The sequence below is a fragment of the Phoxinus phoxinus genome (assembly GCF_949152265.1).
Source record: "Phoxinus phoxinus genome assembly, chromosome: 10".
NCBI lineage: Eukaryota > Metazoa > Chordata > Actinopteri > Cypriniformes > Leuciscidae > Phoxinus > Phoxinus phoxinus.
The window spans coordinates 6737905-6761397 of record NC_136885.1 but is presented as its reverse complement, the minus strand read 5'-3'; the positions used below and the strand labels follow the sequence as shown (position 1 = coordinate 6761397).

Genomic DNA, 23493 nt, shown 5'->3' with positions numbered 1-23493 from the left:
ATATTATGTATGAGGCATATACATTTCGTTTAAGTTGTTCTGTATCTTTCAACAAACCTATTGTTAATTCGTGTTTATTTACTACATTTTACTATTAAAATTAGGGATGCACCGATACCACTTTTCCCGGAACGAGTCCGATACTGATACCGAAAACCGATACCTATTTTCAATGCATTTCTCATTTTTAAATGTATTAGAAGATAAACCTAAAGTATATAAATCATATTAGTTGGCTTATTTTGTTCATCAAATTTATATTTCTTTTAGTTATTTTCATGCTTAATTAAGCCTGCTAAAATGCATGTATGAGCTTCTGCTACTTCCACTGTTCATTATATTGCTCTATCATATTTTATCTTTAATTTAATAGCACAGCACATATTTAGACTAGATCAGCTCCAGAAGGGCTCAGTGCTGAGGAGTGGGTCAGTGGTACAAATGTTTAGACGTGAAATATCAATTCTTTATTCCAATTTTGATACTACAACAAAAGCTACCAGCCTAATTAGTGTGCATTTAAAACATTATTAAAGACAAGTAAGCAGTCAGTAATAAAATAAGAACAAATAATCAAATTACAAATAACACACGTAAATACAATAGAACAAAGAAAGGCTAAATTAAATAGTTTTTTTTTTTTTTTTTTTCGGGTAGATCTAACAGGTACAGACATTTAAATAAAGTAATCAAATGTGAAAAAACATTGCATATTGTTTACTGTATAAATTAAAGAGATGGATCTTTTTGTAAAGTTTAAAAATGTAGCCTATTTAGTCAAGAGCAGTGAGTAATTTATTTGTCCTTTGTTTGATTAGCAGCAGGTTTATTAAACTGCTGCCCCTTTAAGACGAACGCACGGACCCTATACTGGCTACGTTCACTTGAGATATAACAGACTTTGTTTACTGGGATACTCGCCAAGACGGGCGTTTTCACATAATTTTGTGTTAATTCGTCAGTACAACCATAGATATTATATAGAGACTAGATGCCCTATTGGCCGCTGGGCACCGAGAAATACGGCCGCCATCTTAAACCGGTCGTACTCCTAGTTTCGTTGCTTAGCAGCAGTCAGATTCCAGAGCACTGTGGAGCATTTTCCTGTTCTAATCGGCAGACCAGCGCAAATAGGGCCCGGGATTACTTTTAACAAGTAAATTTTAACATTACCGTACTATTGGTTGTATTTTGTGAATAGAATATTACCAGATAATTGAGAAGGAGCAAGGATCTTTGATATTACTGTACAGAAATCGTAGCCAGCTAACGTTAGCTAGGCTATGTTTACTGCATCACTCGGCATGGAGAGGTTGGGTAAAGTAATAATTACAAGAGCTTCTCTGTTATCAGATACAAGCATTTAACGGCCCTATAGTATAAACATATATAATATAGGTTATTTGTGTTTGCGCACGTGATATCAGGAAGCAATGTAATAACGTTAACGTTAAGTGACCTAGGCTAACCCTAACCCACACATGACGGCGTCGGCGATAATCGAGTGTGTGTGTGTGTGTGAGAGAGAGAGAGAGAGAGAGAGAGAGAGAGAGAGAGAGAGAGAGAGTGTCTGTGTGTGTGTGTCACAAATCATTATTGTTTCTTCAACTTATTAAAATATCTTACTTTACTGCAACTCTGTTTCTGCTTCTTTATCATATTTATAGTGTGTGATTCATAAAATACCTTATATCCTACATCACATATTATGATTTTGGACGTCTGGTCACTTTATATCTTATATCAGAATATTATATTACTGTTAAGCCTACTATGAATATTAAAATATGCCGAACCATGTGTCCTATCATAGCTACATGAATGACATTTGCAGAAAAAAACCCCGCATGAAAATCAGTTCGGTCTTCAGTGAGTTATGCTTAATTAAATGCGCTGACAGCTCATTGCACCGGCCATACAGATTACACTGAGTTGGAGCGGGTGACTGGTTTAAGATGGCGGCCCCACGGCTCGACCGCGCTAATAGGCAGTAGCGGTCGATAGGGCGTCTATCTATATGATGTCTATGAGTACAACCGCAAGACGTGAAAGACAATTCAATGCAGTATCGCGCGCGCGTTCATGAAACCTTGACCTGCAAACGTCCTGTAATGTAGGGAACCACTCGTTATACATAAAACAGGCAACAGTTCATGTTTTACTTACATATACAATTTAGTTTTTAATCCAAATAACACGTGCGTGCTGAGTGAACAACTGAACTAACTTTCCACTGACGTCGGTGAAAAAGGGATGCGCGCGGCTCGACCAGACCATTTTTACGAGTACGAGTACATGAGCTCAGTATTGGCCGTATATAAATAAAAATGTGAAAAAATATTGCATATTGTTTACTGTATAAATGAAAGAGATGGATCTCTTAGAGATGGATCTTAAAGAGATGGATCAGTGCATCCCTAATTAAAATTCATTATTGAAAAGTGTCAATTGCGTGAGTATCACGCTGGATGCCTGACAGTTGTCTGCCGTGTTAAAGACCCGACATTTTGAACGGAAGTACATTTACTGAAAGTAAGTATACATTTGAAATCCTCCATGAAAATCCCATGTTAAATTGCAGTCAGATTGATGTTTATGATGTTTTTTAATTCCTAATCGATAATCTCGTTTGCTCTGTTGTCTGGTCATCATCTGAAGGATAAAGGGAGTGGGTCAGTGAGGAGAGATGAGATGAGATGAAGAATGAAGAGATGAATAGGGCCGGGCTGTGGGAGGATGGGGAACGAGGGATCAGAAATGAATTTTCGCCGTAATGAGAGAAATACAGCTGTCAACACACTGAAGCATCTGAGGGTTAAACCGGCGTGACCCACAGAGCAGAGTTCAGTCAGAGGAGCTACACAACAGATTTCTGCCGCCCTTTCTCCCTCAGCTTTTGTTCCCGAGGATCTGAACAACAGCCGCTCCTTTAGGAGTGCAGCGACTCTAATACACACCTTTACAGTGATGCCATCCGAGGAAAATACACACCTTTACAGTGATGCCATCCGAGGAAAATACACACCTTTACAGTGATGCCATCCGAGGAAAACCATTAGTGCTGCTTCTGACACTCATAAAGTATCAAATCATGAGGCCTGTGGAGGACAGTTGTGCTGTTAAGTTTCTGTTGTAGCCTAGGATATCTGAAGACCAGAATGTCACATAGCCTAGACAGTGTTATTATTTATATACTATTATGTATTTTCCGTTTTAGTTTTAGGAATTATGTAGTGTATTTATTTTTTAATTGTTTTATTTATTATTTCTATTTTGCTTTAATTCATTTTTAATATAATTTTTTTGTAACTTTAACATTTTTAACTGTGACATTTTTTTATTTAAAATTTTGTACGTTTTAATAAAAAAAATAAAAATTCCATCAAATATTTGTATTCATATTATTCCAGCTTTATTTCAATTACCGATATTGATTTTTTAATAGGTTAAGTTAACAATAAGAACACTGCAAAGACTTGAAGGTGGACCCTTTTGTCTTAAACCAGTAAGCAGCCTCCTAGCAACAACTTAGAACACCCTAGCAACCACCTACATATAGTAACGCCCTGGCAACCACCCACAAAACCCTAGCACTGTGATAGTAAGATTTTCACCGGCAAGTAGCTGCTCACATTTGCATTTGCACTTGTATAATATAACAGTAAAACTGTAGAGATGATGGGAATATTAGCATGACGGGCAGATACTTGGCCAAACCGACACACAATCACAAGAGAAGAGAGAAAAGAGAAACCATCGGGAGGGGGAGATCATTGCTAAGATACGGTTGACTAGGAGATGACAGGTTGCTAGGTAACATGAATGATGCAACAAGTGACTAATATGGAATGGAAATGTTTGGGAGAAAAATGTGCTGCAAATGCCCTGTGTGTGTGTGTGTGTGTGTGTGTCTGTGCGTGCGTGTGTGTGTGTGTCTGTGCGTGTGTCTGTGTGTGTGTGTGTGTGTGTGTGTGTGTCTGTGCGTGCGTGTGTGTGTGTGTGTCTGTGCGTGCGTGTGTGTGTGTGTGTGTGTGTGTGTGTGTCTGTGCGTGTGTGTGTGTGTGTGTGTGTGTGTGTCTGTGCGTGTGTGTGTGTGCGCGCGTGTGTGTGTGTGAGTGTGTCTGTGCGTATGTGCGTGTGTTGTGTGTGTGTGTGTGTGTGCATGCCTGTGTGCGTGTATGCATGTGCACGTGTGTGTGTGTGAGTGAGTGTGTGTGTGTGTGTGTGTGTGTGTGTGTGTGCATGTATGCATGTGTGTGTGTGTGTGTGTGTGTGTGCGTGCGTGCCTGTGTGCGTGCGTGTGTGTGTGTGTGTGTAGTTTTTATTGTAGTCCAATGTAAAAAAACGAAATAGCAAATCAGCGGCACACATAAACTCCGCCCAGTGAGATGCTTTGGTCCGATGACTTCATGTTGGCTGGGGATGGAGGGTAAAATGCAATTTGTTTGAATAATCCTTGGATTTAATACTCCATAATCCATGAAAAATCCTTTCAGAATTACTGCAGGGGTTGAGATCTACCGAGTGTGCATCCTGCTGTGTGTGTTTTGTAAACTGTACAGGAGGTGTGTGTATGCATGTGAGAGTGAGAGACTGCATACAAATCTATTTATGTGTGAGTGAGAGAGACTTAATATAAACCCTGCAGATGTGTTTAAATGAAACCCTCATCTAGCAGGATTATGATGAGGTGCTGACAGTTTCCGTGCCTGAGGGTCTGCATGCGTGTATGTGTAGATATGCTTCATTTAATAAGTCTGTTACATGAATATGACTCAAGGGAATATTTAACCTAGTGTTTTAGAAGCTTTTTTCAGTACATCCTTTTTTTTTCCTTCTCAAGGACATTTTAATCATACAGCGAAGATAAACCCCTCCTATGTTTATGCTGAAATATAATAAAATAATGGTTTGTATTTTTTAAAACATCTATCGTGTAGCATCATGTGCATGAGTTGGCTCGCGTGAGTTAAAGGAGAACTCTGGTCAATTTTAACATTGAGCTCAATTTTTAGTAAATTTGGAGTGTTGTCAATACAGAGAACAACGACAAAAATCGGTGTTGCCTACACCGTTATCCTCTTTTTAAAATTTACACCCTATTGACTTGAATGGGGCAAGTTTTAAACTTAACCAGTTCTTAGTCTTATCATCCTTGATGTGTCATTCCAAGTGCCCAGCCATGTTGAGTGATTCCTTCAGAGTGAACACGAGTGAATCTGACTGCAGTAGATGTGAAAAAATATGAATAGAAATTATGTTATATCAGCCAGCGCAAATACCTGTATTTAGTTCCTGTTTTCGGTCGAAGTCCAAAGTAGTCGATTGTCGAGTTCACGCGCATAGGTTTAGTTACTATGATCACGCGCGTGAACTCGACAATCGACTACTTTGGACTTTCACCGAAAACAGGAACTAAATACAGGTATTTGCGCTGGCTGATATAACATCATTTTTATTCATATTTTTTCACATCTACTGCAGTCAGATTCACTCGTGTTCACTCTTAAGGAATCACTTAACATGGCTGGGCACTTGTATGACACATCAAAGATGTTAAGAGGATAAAAGCAGGTTTAAAACTTGCCCCATTCAAGTCAATAGGGTGCAAATTTTAAAGATAGGATAACAGTGTAGGCAACACCGATTTTTGTCGTTGTTCTCTGTATTGACAGCACTCCAAATTTACTAAAAATTAAGCTCAATGTTAAAATTGACCGGAGTTCTCCTTTAAGTCTCGCGCTTCTGAACTTAGGGAACAAAGTGAGCATCAATGCTCCTCGGTTTCCACGGTGCATTGTGGGACTTTTATGGGAGCGAATGTTTCAGTGCCCGGGAAGGATTTTGCGATTGAGAAATGTCTAAAACCGTATACATACTGGGAACTATATTCTCAGAAGGCGAAGCACTGCTACTTGGGCGAGTGATTAGCGCAACACTCTGAGCGAACTCTCGTCTCCTCACCACGGGGCTCCTCAGGCGCTGCGAGCAAATCACTCCGCAGAAGAAGCAGTGCTTCGCCTTCTGAGAATATAGTTCCCAGTATGTATATGGTTAGAAGATGGCTGTGTCTCATGATGTGACCCTGTTATTTGTACTAGAGGATGGATACCCTGGTCAGGCTCGGTCACATCAGTGCGATAAGGCATTGAACATTTTAAATTTAAAACAGCTTATTATGTAGGTACTGGTAGCCAATGTGCCTGATGCTTTCACTTGATGCAAACGTTAGTTTTTGTGATTAAAATACATGTAAAATATTACCATAACATCTGTCTTCCTGTGTGCGGAAATTTGTTTATGTAGCCGTGACCATAGATAACATAATAAAGGCTAGATGTCTCGTCCGCGCTGCTGGCTAATGGAGGTCGACATCCTCACACGGCGGCCATCTTGCCACAGGGGGCTCGCTCACTCGTAACGTGTTTTAATGGTGCATGTACTTTTTAAATAACCATAACTTGCTAAATTTTCTACCGATTTTCAAACAGTTTGGTTTGTTATAAACATCAGAGATGTAGTTATGACACTGCATAATTATATAATAATTAGAATATTATATATTTCAACATGTTCAAGCATCCAGAGTTATAGCCACGTTAATAACGTTTGTAAGAAACCGTTTGTAAATCCGTCAAGATTTCAACGAGAAAAGAGGATTTGTGTTCGTGCTGATCACTCACCTTACTTCAGATACCACCGAGCTCGCCAGAAAGCTTGCCTGTGACAAGATGGCCGCCGGTGACGCCGTTCGAGAATCAAGACTCCGCCTTAAGACATCTAACCTTATATGGATATCTATGGCCGTGACAACGAAACACGTGTATGCGCGCCTGTGTTAAGTGCGCTTGTTGCTCTGTGCGCGCTGATGCGCTCATCCTGTTGACATTTCCGAATGCCTTCCTACAGTTGCTTATTAAAGGCGAGCTTTCCACACAAACAAACGTACATGTGTCATCATTAGTATGAGAAAAAATGGGATTTTAACTGTCGGTCTCAGGTCGGGCTCGGACATAAATTTCTTTATACCTGTCGGGCTATTTTACGGTGGATAAGCTAAAGTCCCAAAAAGTCGGCGTGTTCCTTTAAATAAGTCATTTTGGTGATCAAATATGATTTAAAGGGATAAAATTATTTACTAGTCAGCTGGACAAAACATGATCTAGCCTATTTATTTCAAATGTAAATGTTTAGTTCATGCATGGGTGTTTGTGTATGTTTAGAGGTGCAGTGCACTAATATTTAGTAGCGTCTAAGTTGTAACGTGGCGATTCATGCAACAGTGTATATATTGTAATAGTGGTGCAAGTGGACCTTGGGCTGGCAACTAAAAGGTTGTAATAGCAAACTAACCTTTTTTAAGATTTTTTTTTTTTGTATCTTTAGTGAATGTTGTAGATCAGTATTTCTCGATCATGGTCCTGGAGGCCTATGTATTTTTCTCTCACTCCTCATAGTGAGCTTCTCTCTCTCTCTCTTTCTCTCTCTCTCTCTCTCTCTCTCTCTCATTTCTCATTCATGTCTTCATTGTGTTGTCTATCTGAAATTTGTCCTTCACAGTTGCACAGTCCTCTCCCCTATTCTTGTATTCTCCGTATCACTATCTCTCTCCATGACTAAGCACATCACTGTGCTCGTGACATTTTACAAATGAGCTTCGAGACTCTCCAGGAAACTAGAGCGTGTCTGTCTCTCTTTCTTTCACTCCTACACTGTTAAAAAGGTTTGTAATTTCAGCAACAAAAAAAGTATGTCTAATACTACTTTTCAAACCAGTTAACTGTAAGTTACATTGCCGTACATTATATTCAAAAAGTTAAATTAGGTTTATGAGGACAGTAAATAAAAAAACAAATTATAATTTAAGGTCAAAATATATATTATATTCATAAAACAATGCATGCAGTTTTAAAAAGTGGAGAAACTGTGCAATTGACCCTTCGCAGGGTGTTTGATTGACAGGTGATCTGACCAATCATACTTCGCCATCCGCCATTTTGTCCGACAAAGCAGTCAGGAGAGTTAGTAGATTAACATGGGAGGATTTGAACCTGAGAAGCGGAGTGTACTGACGCCTTTCCACGGTTTAAACAACATTTGCGAACGGTCACGTTTCCCATCATATTTAAGGAGTGTGTTTTATTTAAATAGTTATTTTTCTTATATTCATTATCAATTATATATGTTGGTGTATGAGTTACATTTTACATCAATTATGAATGATTCATTATGATCTCAACACTTGCCATTCGCCAGTAAATGAACAGGACAAATCACATGGAGAGCATCAATGGACTGTTACCAATGCATGCAAAAAACAACAACATATATCTGAGTTATGCACACACAATTTCAACCAATTAATACAGCCGTTCATTTTATACTTTGTTTGATTTTAATGGGTGCTTGGCCTCCTCTGCATGACGAACAGCACTGTGTTTACTTTCATCTATTACACTTTGTTCATGTCAAGATACAAACAGGTTCTTTCTTTTTATATTTTGCTGTTCTTTATGTCTTCCTGTGTGCTCCTGGTGGTTTTGTCTTGAGCCATTAAGCAACATCATAGAACACCACAGAACACTGTAGAACACGACGCCATGGCAACGCATTTTAAACCACTCAGCAACACTGATTCCAAACACCGGATTTCACACATTCTCTCTTTCACACACACACACACACACACACACACACACACACACACACACACACTCTTCAGTGTAATCCAGCGTGTCTCTGTAATCCTGATCAGATGGCCATCATTCTAAAGCTGATCTCTCTTCAATCCTGTGCACATTAGTTTAAGTGCAGAGACAGCAGTGTCAAAAGGTTACATGATATATATATATATACACACACAAATGTATTGAAGAGCATATGGAAATCAGCATAAAGTCTGTTTGATGTCGATCCTGTCCATGACGTGTAAAGTGAGCAGCCACAGATCGCATGTTCTGTGTTGTCTTAAATCAGTGATACCAAAATAAACTGGCATGGGGGGGGAATGGTGCAGCAGTCATCAAGGTTATCTTAAAAACGTGTAACGTGAGTCAATGGAGCTGAATAAACTGCTTTTACTATGAGGAAACCGATTTGATTATTTGATTTGCAGGTGTGAGGGTCATTATATGATGAGCTTACAGGACACGCATGATCCAGTAACTCTGCAGAGGTCACGTGTTTAACATTTTCCTCGTTTCATTACAGGACAATTGTTACAAATAAGATATATTTACCTTTCAGTATTTTCGTACTTACTTTTTTTCCAATCAGTATTATATTTTTCTCCAGCTTGTTTGCATTGTCATCCCCCTCATAGTGTAGTGTGACAACATGCCCCGTTATAGGGTCAACATATAAGTGAACTCTGTCATTTGGACAATAATGGTGTTTAATAACTTTTTAATAGCTTTTTTTATGCAACAATAAGTTCCGTTCCTGGGATCTGATTGGTCGAGCAGCATTGCAAGAAAGTGCTGATAGACAGACCAAAAGCACTGCGGCTTTTCACTGTCTGTATCACTCCAGTTGTCTTTATGTTAGTCTTTATGTTAGTGACTCTTTCCGCAAGGTGAAGTGATACGCCAGGAGATGACAAGCAGCAAATGATTGTGTTTATGAGTGAGTCTGCAGGTACTCATGATCTGTCTTATTACTTAATTGTAACCACATCATTAAGGTTTGTGTCTGTAAAGGAAATTCACTTTCTAAAGCAAAGCAACTATGGGTAAAACACTGCTATAAAATGCTGTGTATGGGTATAGAATAGCCAGGTATGCTGCATATATAGAAGGTGTAAATATGTTATTTGAATCATTTAGACATTTTATCCATTAACATGTGATTGTTTCTGTTTTTCAGATGAATCGGCCCATTCAAGTGAAGCCTGCAGACAGTGAGGGGAAAGGAGGTAGATCATTTGTTATTCACATGTTGGCTTATTTGAAGTCTGTGGTCAGTAAGACTTTTTTATTTATTTGTATTGTTTAAAAAAGGCTCTTCTGCTCACCAAGGCTGAATTTATTTGATTGACCCAAAACTTAACATATTGTTCCCTTATACCTACATGGAAGTACACTATAATTACAGAAACGCGTACACCGTAATTTCGGTTTACTTACGCAGTTGTTTGCGGGTCGTAATATAAAGTGTTACCCAGTTTTCTTATACTGAATAAGAGACAAACATGTACCAATTGTCTTTAAAGATTATTTATTCCCTTGCAAGGAAAGGTCACCAATCATACAGACATACAGAGTGGCTGCAGAGGAGGGCATACATACATATGTATCCATACATGCATACATCTTCTTCCGCTTATCCGGGGCCAGGTCACGAGGGCAGCAGTCTAAGCAGAGTTGCCCAGACTTCCCTCTCCACAGACACTTCCTCCAGCTCTTCCGGGGGGACACTGAGGCGTTCCCAGGCCAGCTGGGAGACATGGAGGGTATCCTTCCTTCTTTATAGTTGTGACTCCCCCAAGGTTAACTCTCTAGGCTAAATTAAAATGTCTTAGCCATAACTAACACTTTGTTAGTTACCTTGAGTGGAGGCCCTCTGTCTCAGTCATACACATCAGCCACACATTATTTTTGTCAAGTCACGAATACAAGATCATACACATATGGGACTCCACATGCAATCCTTGTGCATTTTAGTACCTTAACCATCATGTTTCTAAGATTCTATGAATAAGAAAATGCAAACATATAGAACATGTTAAATTTCTTCCACAAAGGTCAACACGAGTCTGGTGTTGTATTAATGCTGTTGCTTTGCTTTAGGGCTGCAAGTGCAACTAACGATTATTTTAATAATCGATTAATCTGTCGATTATTTTTTCGATTAATCGGATAAAAATAAATAAAAAAAAGCATTCATTCCCAACCCTCTATTCAAAAACAGAACAATTATAGTGCTCTCTCTGACTCCAGTGTTGTGAGAGAAACCCGGTAATAAGTAACATGATGCAGCAATAAAGTCCAGCAAGATAAAGTTGTTTAATGCAAAACCATAGACCTTTATCTACAGATCAAGTATAATTATAGTAACATTGAATCATCTTGGAGAGAGTTGTTCATCGTGTTGACTCGTAACCGAACGCAACGCGCTGCTTGATGCTGGATGGAGAATGACTGAGCGGAGGGAAAAGTGTAGGCTACGTGATCTTGAATTTAATTACTTAAATGTTAATTTCTATCTCACATTATACTATATAACGTTAATGGCTTCAGAACACTCATAATATAGTGCACGACAACTTTATGATGCTTTATAATGTTTTTGTCCCTTTTGTGGGGCTTAACAATAGCACAGAATATACGCACAATTTTTTTTTACATCTCCGTGTCGCGCGACACAACGAATCGATAATGAAATTCGTTGCCAACTATTTTAATAATCGATTTTTATCGATTTTATCGATTCCTTGTTGCAGCCCTACTTTGCTTGAGCAGGCGCTGTGAAACAGGCGTCATGTGTCTTTACAGGCCTCGTTCTGCCAGATTAAAAAGGCGTGGTGTTGGAAGGCTTATTTTCTGTGGTGTCGCTCTCCTGAACAGGATGATTGACCATTGACTGACTGGGTGACAACAACACACCGTTACTCATCGGCACATGATAAGTTGCTGTAGGTGATGTGGATTGACAATTCAGCTTAGGTATCACAATGACTAACATAAGGATGCATGTGATAATGACAAAAACTATGGTGAGACACTTATAAATAATGAGAGATAGTGCTTCATTGAAGTTGGAGTCTGTTTGGTTTCCTGGACTGGAGCGTTTCTCTGTGTGAATCAAAGAGCAGATAGCTTTTTTTAGAGTGAAAATAAGGTGCAAAATTCACCAGATTGTTATTATGCCAAAGTTGACAAGTAATAAATGTAATGTCTGACCATATGATGCAAAAAATGAGATTGGAATTGCCTTTCCCAGTCTTACCGTTCACATGTGACAGATCATAGGTGTGTGGGTCTCCTTTAGTCGTTCCATCATCCACAAAGCAACGGTATATCCCGGCATCTGTCTTGCGAACTCCAGTGATGGTCAAAGAGATATCACCGGTTTTGAAGCAGTTCTTCTCCAGAGACACTCTACCCTCGTAGCCTTTGCCAGGGTTTATGGATCCGTCTTTCTTATATTGCAAAACTCTTTCATTGTTATGCAGCCAGGTCACATCATTGGCATTGTCTGCGTGACAGTCGAGGGTGATGTTGTCCATCTCTGCTGCATGCTTATTTATTGCATCTATAAGGGAATATTTTTTATCAAAATCAGTCACTGATCATGTGCTGATGCTGCTCACACATCAAGTAACTCTTTTATAGGAATCAGACACAGTGAATACTTACACAAAACATCCAGTTTAAGTGATTTTTCAACCCCATTACAGACAAACTCATAGCGCCCCCGGTCAGTGTATTTGGCTGAGTTGAGAAGCAGGTGGTTTTCTTTCCATGTGAATTCTTCTCGAAAACCTTCTTCAATCCGGAAGATCGGGTTTTGGTATTTAGCAATAAAAACAATGGGGAAGCTCTTCCTCCATTCAGCTGTCTCACAGAGGCTGGCGTTACCGGGGAATGTATATGGGGCTTTTAGTAGCACGAAATCAGATTTAACAGCCTGGGAGAATGCTTCTGAAACAAAGAACAGAGAAGAGACCGTTTTAATGATCTCTGTTTGTGTGTGCGTGCATTGTGTGTGTGTGTGTGTGTGTGTGTGTGTGTGTGTGTGTGTGTGTGTGTGTGTGTGTGTGTGTGTGTGTGTGTGTGTGTGTGTGTGTGTGTGTGTGTGTGTGTGTGTGTGTGTGTGTGTGTGTGTGTGTGTGTGTGACGACTGGTGTGCGTTCAAATCCTCCTGGGACGTTCGTACTTACGAGCTGGGAAGTCGTGTTTATGTTAATGTGCATCATGTGTGCTTTGCTTTTTTATGTTTTTAATTAATTTATGAAGCCACTGCAAACTTAATCCCGAGCTTCCCACTCGCATTTACGATATTGTGGTGGCGTTCATGTGCGTTCAACTCGTAAATACGATCTTTACGAGATGACTTGAACACACCAACATACCATTTAACTTTCCAACCATAAAAATGACAGCCAGTTGCAGAGTATACATCATCGTGGCAATCCGCTGAAACAGGATCTTCCACCCAGACTGAGTTGCGGCGTGTAACCAAGTGCAGTTTATTTATTTAAATGAATGACATAAAACTTTCAAAATAAACAACAATTAGAGAGGGATCAGCCGGCATGTCAAAACAAACCAGGAAACAGGAAGTTTACAGGAAGGAACGTCAGTTACGTGAGTTACGTGTGGACTAAGAATACTTTCAAAATAAAAGACATTCATTTCAAAACATATGAACAAAACTTAAACATGACAACACATAAGCAAGTATTGTTATATGTCAGTCATGCTGCTCAGCATCAACATACTGTACATTGATTTATATCACACATATGATTATCACAATTGTGGGCTGATAATTAAGGTTTTAAGGTTTTAAACTACAGATGTATAAAATCCAACACTGATTCTACTAAATCTACTGTTTTTAAGTAAAAAGATTACATATTTGGTATACCTGCATTTTTCTCTTAGCATGATGATCTGAAGTTGATGAGGTTAAAACAACCATATCTGACAGAAGACACACACACACAAGTGACAAAGAAAGTTTGTAGAGCTGAATGGATTATTTTTTCCGTCAGAATCAATGTATAAAAAATGCAAAGCTCTATTTTGATGCTATTTTTGATGCATATTCATGTTAGTGGCTCCACACTTCTGTATTTCACTCTCTGACAGTAACTGATGGCCAGATTGAACTTGGTATTAAAATTCAGACGCTTAGCTTTCCTCCTGAAGATCGATCTTCTGATAATAGTATCAATAATAAGTGTTCTCTTTATCCAGCAATCTTTATATCATTAAAGATAATGCCTATGCAAGAGTAGGGAATAACGTAGGGATGTTGACAAACTCCAGCAGTTAGGCACACATCCAAAGAGAGGAAGGCCCTGTCCCATCAGAAAGCTATGGCAAGCCGTTTAAACATTTATTGTTTGACACTAACCAGACTCTATTTTTTATTTGACAGATATAATCCTTAATTTTGATGCAAATCACCCTGATGGATACACATTTATTTATCATTTTCTAAAATGACAATTAAATCCAAATGATGTAGTGCTGATGTAGCGCTTTCGTCTGCGAGTTGAGTCCTGGCTGGAAAAACACACACAGGTTAAAAAGTCCTCGAGGGAACGATCCCTGTGAGAGGAGGAGGATCTGAACTGCTGCTAGAAACACTTTCTAATGTCCGATCTTCTGTCAGCAGTGGTTGAGGCAAGGATGAAAAGAGGCTGGATCTAAACACTGCAGTTAATTATAATAAACACTTAAATCAATATAAACTCTCTAGAAATCAGAATACAAACACGCAGCAAAAGAACAACCATTAAACAACGACATCAAACGACACGGATAATCAAAGGGAGGACAACAAGAATCAGGTGTGGCAGATAAATCCAATAATAAATAACCATAGAAACGAATGCAAATGTGAAAACCAAGGAAACAGAAAGGGAAAAATCAGGCCATAATGACAAACCAACTAAAGCCTCGTTCAGACTGTCAGTGCAAATCAGAGGTGGGTAGTAACGAAGTACATTTACTTAGTTACATTTACTTGAGTATTTTTTAGGAAAATTTTTACTTATAAGAGTAGATTTAAATGTGGGTACTTTTACTTTAACTCGAGTACATTTCTAATGAAAAAAAATTACTTTTACTTTGTTATGTTGGGCGATGTTCCTCTCGTTACTTTATTTTAATGCAATACATGTTGTTAATTGCGTAGTTTATTCCAAGCGCGCTGTATCTTTTTTTCTGGGGCATGAGCGATGCTCAATTCACAAATGAATCACTCTTTTGAGTCGATTCTGTTCAAAGACTTCGTCAAACTTCGTCGACTTTGGCAGAACTGTCTAAATCGGTTAGCAAATCAGTTTGAATAATTTGTTCGGTTTTGTAATAATAATTAATAATAGTAATTTAAATTAAAAATACCTAAATAATATCATGTTATACATACATGCATACATAGGCCTATATATGATCCGAAGTAGTAACTAGCTACTTGAGTAGTTTTTTTCAATGGATACTTTTTACTCTTACTCAAGTAACTATTAATATTATTACTTTTGCTTTTACTTTGAGTTAATATTTCTATAAGTACTTGTACTTTTACTTGAGGACAGTTTTTGGATACTCTACCCACCTCTGGTCCAAATCCGTTTTTTGTACATATCCGATTGAAATCCGATCAGATTTAGCAAGTGTGAATGGCAACACTAAAAAAATAAAATAAAATACAAATCAATTTAAAGCTACATTAATATGTGGTTTGAAATTCTATTCAAATCGCATTTCTGGAAACTCGTTTCAGTCCGTTTCAGCGCTAGGATCGGATTTCGCATGGTTTATGTGACTTTCTAACGTTAAACATAAACGTCAGACGTTGTTATAGGAAACAGAGAATGTCGCGACAGAAACAAGGTTGTGTTGTTGCAAACTGCCGGACGAGCAGAAAATGACAATATAAATTAGACAAGCCTCCTACGGTTCTGCCGCTGCCTCAGAAGATACAGTAGTCCAGCGCAGAGGCTACACATTTTCATATTGTAAATAAGACAACATCTCTATTGCAAACACTTCCATGTTGCGGTATGCACATATTATGGCAAACAAAAGAGCGGCACGGGACACACAAAAACAGATCTGAACAGTTGCGATACACTGTGTTGACGGTCAATAATTTTAGATCAGATTCCAATCGGATACACAAATAATCGGATGTGGACAGGCTTGTGCAAAATTCAGAATTTCCGAATTGGCCTCCATTCAATTCATGAATTGGAATTTGAATTGAATCGACTCCGCCCCACAGGAAGTTGAATTTGAATGACAGGAAGTGGAATTAAATTCATGGCAATTCAAAGAGATTCCACACAGTCACACAACAGAAAGAATGTGTTGAATCTCACATACATTCAGAAGGTTACTTTGGAAATGTAATTGCTTACTTTTATAAGTTACCCATGTGGTTTGGATTACTTTATCAAAGCAAAGCAATTTCCTTTTAATTTGATTAGTAACTAATTTAATTACACATTTTACCTCAGTAATACAACTAAATACAATTACCTTCATTTTAATTGAATAACATAATTTCATTACATGTAACTAGTCCCTCCTCAACCCTGCATACATTTTGTTCTAAAATAGTGTAGATAATGATCAAATTCTTGAAATAAATGACCCCCTCAATGTTGTTTAATTAGTTGTGTTCCAATGTTATTTTCATTTCAAAGTAATACAATAACACAAAGTGCATAATATCTGACATAAACTGTAAAGCTTCATTGTTAAACACTTCACTTCAAATATGTATATGAATTTCTTTGAATTTTGATTGAATTGCAATTCTGCTTCCTTAAATTCAAATTGTAATTCTAGATCCTGGTTTTGACATCAATTGAATTCTGAATTGTGCACAAGCCTGTTGGACTGACAGTGTGAATGTAAGCTAAGAGTCCAACTCAATTTAAACTAAAAACTCAGACATAAATTGACAGTATTTTTGATTACATGTTATTTTCACAATGGCAGTAAATGATTCATAATTCTTTGATAAATTGCCATATTATAGTTGATGCAGTATTTTTCAGTGTTGTGCGATGGAAAGTTTCCATGGCTGTTTGTGGAACGTTTATTTTGAAGAGTGGAGAGCAGATGTACATGTTGAATGTGTAATTACAGGTCTGTGAGTAAAATAGACTACATTGAATATCACCAACAATCTAAAAGGATGTTTCAGCAGATAATAAAAGATCTGTTAATCTGACCCTATCAATGCTTTTAGAATGTAAATGCAGAAAAACACAACACACCCACACACACAGTTCATATTACAGTCGGCTCATCCGGCCCTCTGCTGGAGGCTGACGGGACTGTGGCTTTGTTGACTAAACTGATGCACTTCTTCACAAAAACCTGGAGTTTAATTAAGTCAGGTCCATGATGTTGAATAACTGATCATGACCATTTCTCCCTCTCTCCCTCTTTTCAGAGGACCGGAAGCTGTTTGTGGGGATGTTGGGAAAGCAACAGTCTGACGAGGACGTGAAGAAGTTGTTTGAACCGTTCGGCAGCATCGATGAGTGCACCGTGCTGAGGGGACCTGACGGCACCAGCAAAGGTCTGTTAACAAACACGTGCACATGCGTGGGAGACTGTGAGTTAACAAACACAGACTTAATCTTATGTTTATGTTGTTTTCACAGGTTGTGCGTTTGTGAAGTACCAGAGTCACTCTGAGGCCCAGTCTGCTATCAACAGTCTGCACGGGAGCCGGACTCTGCCTGTGAGTGTCTCTCCTCTCATTCCCTGCGTCTCAGTGTCCATACTATCCATCCTAAACAGTATGTGAGATTAAAATAAGTGAGTCAAGTATGTTAAAAAGAGTATGCCAGAAGTCCCTAATAGAATGGTCTACTATTTCCGGTAGATTTTCTAAGTGTGGATCCTTGCTCACTATAACAGAAAATATTGCCCACAAACCCATTGCGCTTTGGAGGAGGATCCAGTTCAAAACTACAAACACAGGGCTGCCAACTCTCACACCATTGGCCCTTTTCACACGCTCACGCTCTCACGCCACACATCCATTTTCTCACGCAGAAAAAAAACGCGAAGCAAAGAGGACACTGACAACGACAGACAAGACAGAGCAGGTTACTTTTGATATAAAATAAATGATCAGCTCTCAGATTATGTCAATTTTATTACGCAATTCAAACAATAAATACCGCTTTGGCGCTTGTAAATGTGACGTGACAGATCTCTGTAGCGCCTCAGTTCAAGCGGCACGTGAACCGATCAACTCTAACTCTTCTCGGCTCTACTCTTCCTTACTATTAGTAAATAAACTTACCGAAATGTATATGCCTCGGATCAATCAGTGTTTTTTAACCGCGGTAAGAAGTCAATCGAACAGGTAGGCTAGACCAATGTCACATAAGTTACATTTACATCAGGAAAGCAATTTAATGACCATTTATAGGCTGGAAAAATTAGCTATAGAGTGTTGTTAAATATGTCCACTATATTAGGCTACATTATATATTTGTACTTATATCATTAAAATATTATAAAGTTGTTATTATAATAAAGAACGCATTATATTTCATTTAAGTTGTTATTTTTAACCTTTAATAAAAATAGCCTAGGGCTCTCTATGTTTACAGCATTAGTGATTTTATCTTTGACTAAATGATTGACAGGTCAGTTTACAGTACATGACAGGATGCGCGTCTGCATCTGTCTGATTGACTGACTGTCTGTCTGTCTGACTGTCTGTCTGATTGACTGAGTGTCTGTCTGTCTGTCTGTCTGTCTGTCTGTCTGTCTGTCTGACTGTTTGACTGTCTGTCTGATTGACTGACTGTCTGTCTGTCTGACTGTGTGACTGTCTGTCTGATTGACTGACTGTCTGTCTTTCTGTCTGTCTGACTGTTTGACTGTCTGTCTGATTGACTGACTGTCTGTCTGTCTGTCTGACTGTTTGACTGTCTGACTGTCTGTCTGTCTGTCTGACTCTTTCTGTCTGTCTGTCTGACTGTCTGTCTGTCTGTCTGTCTGACTGTTTGACTGTCTGTCTGTCTGTCTGTCTGACTCTTTCTGTATGTCTGTCTGACTGTCTGTCTGTCTGTCTGTCTGTCTGTCTGACTGTCTGTCTGTCTGATTGACTGACTGTCTGTCTGTCTGTCTGTCTGACTCTTTCTGTCTGTCTGTCTGACTGTCTGTCTTTCTGACTGTCTGTCTTTCTGTCTGTCTGACTGTCTGTCTAACTGACTGTGTGTCTGTCTGTCTGTCTGTCTGTCTGTCTGTCTGTCTGACTGACTGTGTGTCTGTCTGTCTGTCTGTCTGTCTGTCTGACTCTTTCTGTCTGTCTGACTGTCTGTCTTTCTGACTGTCTGTCTTTCTGTCTGTCTGACTGTCTGTCTAACTGACTGTGTGTCTGTCTGTCTGTCTGTCTGTCTGTCTGTCTGACTGACTGACTGACTGACTGACTGTCTGACTGACTGACTGACTGACTGACTGACTGACTGACTGACTGACTGACTGACTGTCTGTCTGTCTGACTGACTGACTGATTTTCCGTCTGTCTGTCTGTCTGTCTGTAGGGCGCCTCCTCCAGTCTGGTGGTGAAGTTTGCCGACACAGAGAAGGAACGAGGTGTTCGGCGTATGCAGCAGGTCGCCTCACAGCTCGGCGTCTTCAGTCCAGTGACGCTCAACTTTAACGCATATAATGCCTACACACAAGCAGTGAGTAAACACACACACACACACACACACCAAATTATTAAATTATTTTTTTAATTCCATGTTTATGGTTAATAAATATTTTCCTTCACTAGGTGTGCCTGTGACATACATTTTAAAGTAGAAATATTTCATGTAGTCTCTCCATGTAGCAAGATTAGCACATAAAAGCTGAATTCTTAATTATAATAATTATAATAGAATTAGCTAAATGTTAGTATGAAGTTTGCATTTATTCATAATTATTGTTTAGCAAAGATAGTATTGTTTGATCCAAAGCGACAGTAAACTAATTTATAATGTTACAAAAGATTTCTATTTGAAATAAATGCTTTTCATTCATCAAAGAATCCTGGAAAATAAAATGTTTCACAGTTTCCACAAAAATAGCAGCTCAACTGTTTTCAACATTGATATATAATAAATGTTTCTTGAGCAGCAAATCATCATATTAGAATGATTTCTGAAGGATCATGTGACACTGAAGACTGGAGTAATGATGCTGAAAATTCAGCTTTGATCAGAGGAATAAATTACATAAATCGAAATATTACTGTTCTTATTGTATTTTTGATCATATAAATGATACGTAGTGAGTGTATAACAGACTTATTAAAAAAAAAATCTTAACAACCCACATTTTTGAAAGGTATATATGCTTTTCCTTCATAACCACAATAACAATAATAATAATTTTACACAGTAGTTATTGAAATGGTTCATGTTTATTCCCCTGTTTGTATATACAGTTGTATGTACAGTATATACAGACATTGTTATAAACTAATAATGAGAGTGTGTTTTAAAATACTTCTTTTTTTGTCCACTGTGCAAAACGTATTCAAGCGTTTTGTTTATTTTAGTCTTTGGAGTATTATCTTTACAAATATCAGTAATTGTATTTATTTTTTATGATGAATTTTCATAGCTTAAGCCCTTTATCCAATATTTAACGTATGCTTTACTCAACACTGTTCTCCGTTATACTGTTGTTTGCATTTCCTTTCCATTGCTAATGACAGTCATTGTGGATTTAGCTTGCAAGTGAGCTGAAGACTCGGCCACATGTTGAAGTTGTGCAGCGGTAACTCTCTCCTCTGTGTGTCGCAGCTGGTTCAGCAACAGGCGCTGGCGGCACAGTCCGCCTACTTGTCACCCGTCGCAACAATGGCAGGGTTGCAGATGCAGCACATGGCAGCACTCAATGCAAACGGCATCCTCACCCCACTCACACCCTCTTCTGGTAATTACCACCATTACCACACTGGCAGAACTACAGGTCCTTTACAATATAACATCTTACTTTACAATATTAACAATTAAATAATGTATTATAGTTTAAATTGATATAAAATGTTATTAGCTTAACTTTAGAGTGCTTTTCACCCTCTGATTAAGGACTTAAAGGATTAGTTCACTTTCAAAAAAATGTTTGCTGATAATTTACTCACCCCGATGTCATCCAAGATGTCCATGTCTTTCTTTCTTCAGTCGAAAAGAAATTTAGGTTTTTGAGGAAAACATTCCAGGCTTTTTCTACACAGAATGGACTTCAATGGCAACCATCTATCCCAATGTTCAAAAGAAGGTTCAAATGTCCGTCTCAATGCAGCTTCAAAGTCTCTACACGATCCCAGTCGAGAAAGGGTCTTATCTAGCGAAACAATCGGTAATTTTCTAAAAAAAAAATTCAATGTATATACTTTTTAAACACAATTGTTCGTCTTGTGCTGGTCTGCGACGCGCCACGCATTACGTCATCATGCTGGAAAGGTCACGGAAAAAAAAATTTGAAAAAAAATTCGTGACCTTCGCTAGATAAGACCCTTATTTCTCGACTGGGATCGTGTAGAGACTTTGAAGCTGCATTGAGACGGACATTTGAACCTTCTCTGAACATTGGGATAGATGGTGGCCATTGAAGTCCATTCTGTGTAGAAAAATCCTGGAATGTTTTCCTCAAAAACCTAAATTTATTTTCGACTGAAGAGAGAAAGACATGGACATCTTGGATGACATCGGGGTGAGTAAATTATCAGCAAAAAAATGTTTGAAAGTGAACTAATCCTTTAAGTACAGCTTTGTGTGACTTCTATCAATTGAAATGGTGTACTGCCGAATACTGACAAGCATTTATACAGTAAACTAAAATATTCTTAAATGTCATTTATTTTGAAACTTGTAGATCATGTATTTAAATGTATTCGCCCACACATTTGCAATGATAATCAAATATAATTGTAACAGTGGCTGTTTCAGTAAAGACAGGGCATTGGATCCAGGTGCAGTTTGACATTTATTATTAACAAAACAGTCAGAAAGTAAATCCAGGCAGAGCACAACAAGAAATCAGGCAAAGAACAAAATCCAAATAATCCAAACACAGGAAAATCCAGACACTGAAACGACTCACACGAAACATCCAACAAAGGACAACACCAGACAAAGAACATGAGAAACACTTGGGTATATATACTGTACACTCAAGGGGAGCTTGGCAAACAAGACACACCTGGGAACAATCAGGAACTAATCAACAAGGACAAGTACTAAGAACTACAAAACATGGCACAGAACAGGAAAATAACAAGTCCACACAAGGGGAACACAAGACAGGAATCATGACAATAATAACTTTAAATTAAATATTGAATAACACATTACAGTTACAGTAATCTAGTCATCAAAATGAGTGTACTTCTGTAAAGCAGGACAAAAGATTATTAAAACTTAGTGATTTAAAATCTACTTAAGTGTGTTAAGAAAAATAGTTGTGAATGTGTACTCTCTTTAAATGCACTTAAGTGGGCTTTTATATTATCTGCAAGAACAGTTTTGCTGTTTTTACAGATTTGAAGTACACTACAAGTGCACATTCAGCACAATGGTCTTCATGCAAAGAGCTCAGTGGCCAAATGGCACTCTTCATATTCACTTGCTGTACTTGTGGACTTACAATGGTCCACAAGACCACAGGTTGTCTAGTTTGTCATTTTAGGTTTCAGAAGAGTGCCTAAAAAGTGTGTACCATTTGCAATGGACGGAGGCGAGCTCTGCTGCAAACTTCTGTCAGACTTACGCCCGTTTCACACATACTCTATAGTGCTTTCACATATGCTGCGTTTGCAGTGCGTAACTGATCCGCGGGCCGCGGCTGTACCACAAACACATACTCACTATTTGTATTTCAAATCCAGAAGTTATGCATCAACTTTTATTTAAAAAAAAAAGTTTTGTCAGCATTGCGATTCTCTTTGTACACATATACACTCTTTAATATTAATGGTCGTATGCACGTTTAAAAACAATTCAAACAACGTAGGCCTATTATTCCATGCATTACTTCTATATATATAAAGTTTCTCAAGCAAGTGGTCAAATATTTAACCATGTACTTATAATAAAATCGCAAACATTTTAAATTAAAACTTAAAATTGACAAAAACAGCCGACTCTCATGCCTTTGCATTTAAATTTTAACACAATACATCTTGTCACAAAGAGCTTTTCTGTCCACCTCCACGAATGAGACGAGTGTTGTTCATTATGTCGCCTTGTTGAGGTAAATAGTTTTCCTTGCTTTACCCCGGTCTTAAGGTAAAAAGATGACTGCGAAAAAAAAGTAGTATTTAATTAAATTATTTTATGGTGAGATTAGGCTACGGTACTATATTTGATTTAATTAAATGCATTTATGCTGAAATTACGCTGAAATTACTACATTTTCATGTCAATCTGTGTTCATTCTGACCACGATCCATGCGTTCATTTGGGACAGGGCCAGTGTTTAACGCTCTTGTCAGTCTAAACTCCTCGCTGCTCTGTGATTGGCTACAGGTGCAAACACCCCTCCCACTATTACGGCAACGCCTTTGTCGGCTCTGCCTCCACCAATGGGAGTGAACGGCTATAGTCACATCCCGGCAACCAGCAATGGACAGCAAGCATTGGAAATCTACACCAATGGTGTTCATCCATATCAAGGTGAGAATCCCTAATGCGTCGGGAAGGCTTGAATTAACTACAACTAGTCAGTACACTCTAGCAACTGCATATCAACCACCCACAATCCCACAATTATATCCTGGCGGTGAGTT

The 23493-nt window shown here is 38.4% G+C and overlaps 2 protein-coding genes across 14 annotated transcripts in view; one reads left to right on the top strand and one right to left on the bottom strand.

Moving 5' to 3' along the window:
* Positions 1–23493, top strand: part of celf3b (cugbp, Elav-like family member 3b) — a 50470-nt gene that overhangs the window by 15246 nt on the left and 11731 nt on the right. For 7 of the 13 annotated variants that reach the window (XM_079624947.1, XM_079624949.1, XM_079624941.1 and 4 more), the window contains 6 exons: positions 9865–9913; positions 17140–17268; positions 17354–17433; positions 19256–19399; positions 20507–20639; positions 23234–23380. In XM_079624947.1, coding sequence (XP_079481073.1) covers positions 9865–9913; positions 17140–17268; positions 17354–17433; positions 19256–19399; positions 20507–20639; positions 23234–23380 — 682 coding nt within the window. Of the gene's footprint in view, positions 1–9864; positions 9914–17139; positions 17269–17353; positions 17434–19255; positions 19400–20506; positions 20676–23233; positions 23381–23493 lie in introns of all 13 variants that reach the window. The other 6 variants (XM_079624940.1, XM_079624946.1, XM_079624951.1 and 3 more) reach the window with 1 other exon arrangement.
* Positions 10207–13301, bottom strand: LOC307005124 (uncharacterized protein). The gene is made up of 4 exons (XM_079624952.1): positions 13073–13301; positions 12357–12641; positions 11947–12252; positions 10207–11792 (listed from the first exon to the last, which is right to left on the bottom strand). Exons 1-4 carry the CDS (start codon positions 13122–13124, stop codon positions 11509–11511), a joined length of 927 nt encoding a protein of 308 aa, XP_079481078.1. The 5' UTR covers positions 13125–13301; the 3' UTR covers positions 10207–11508.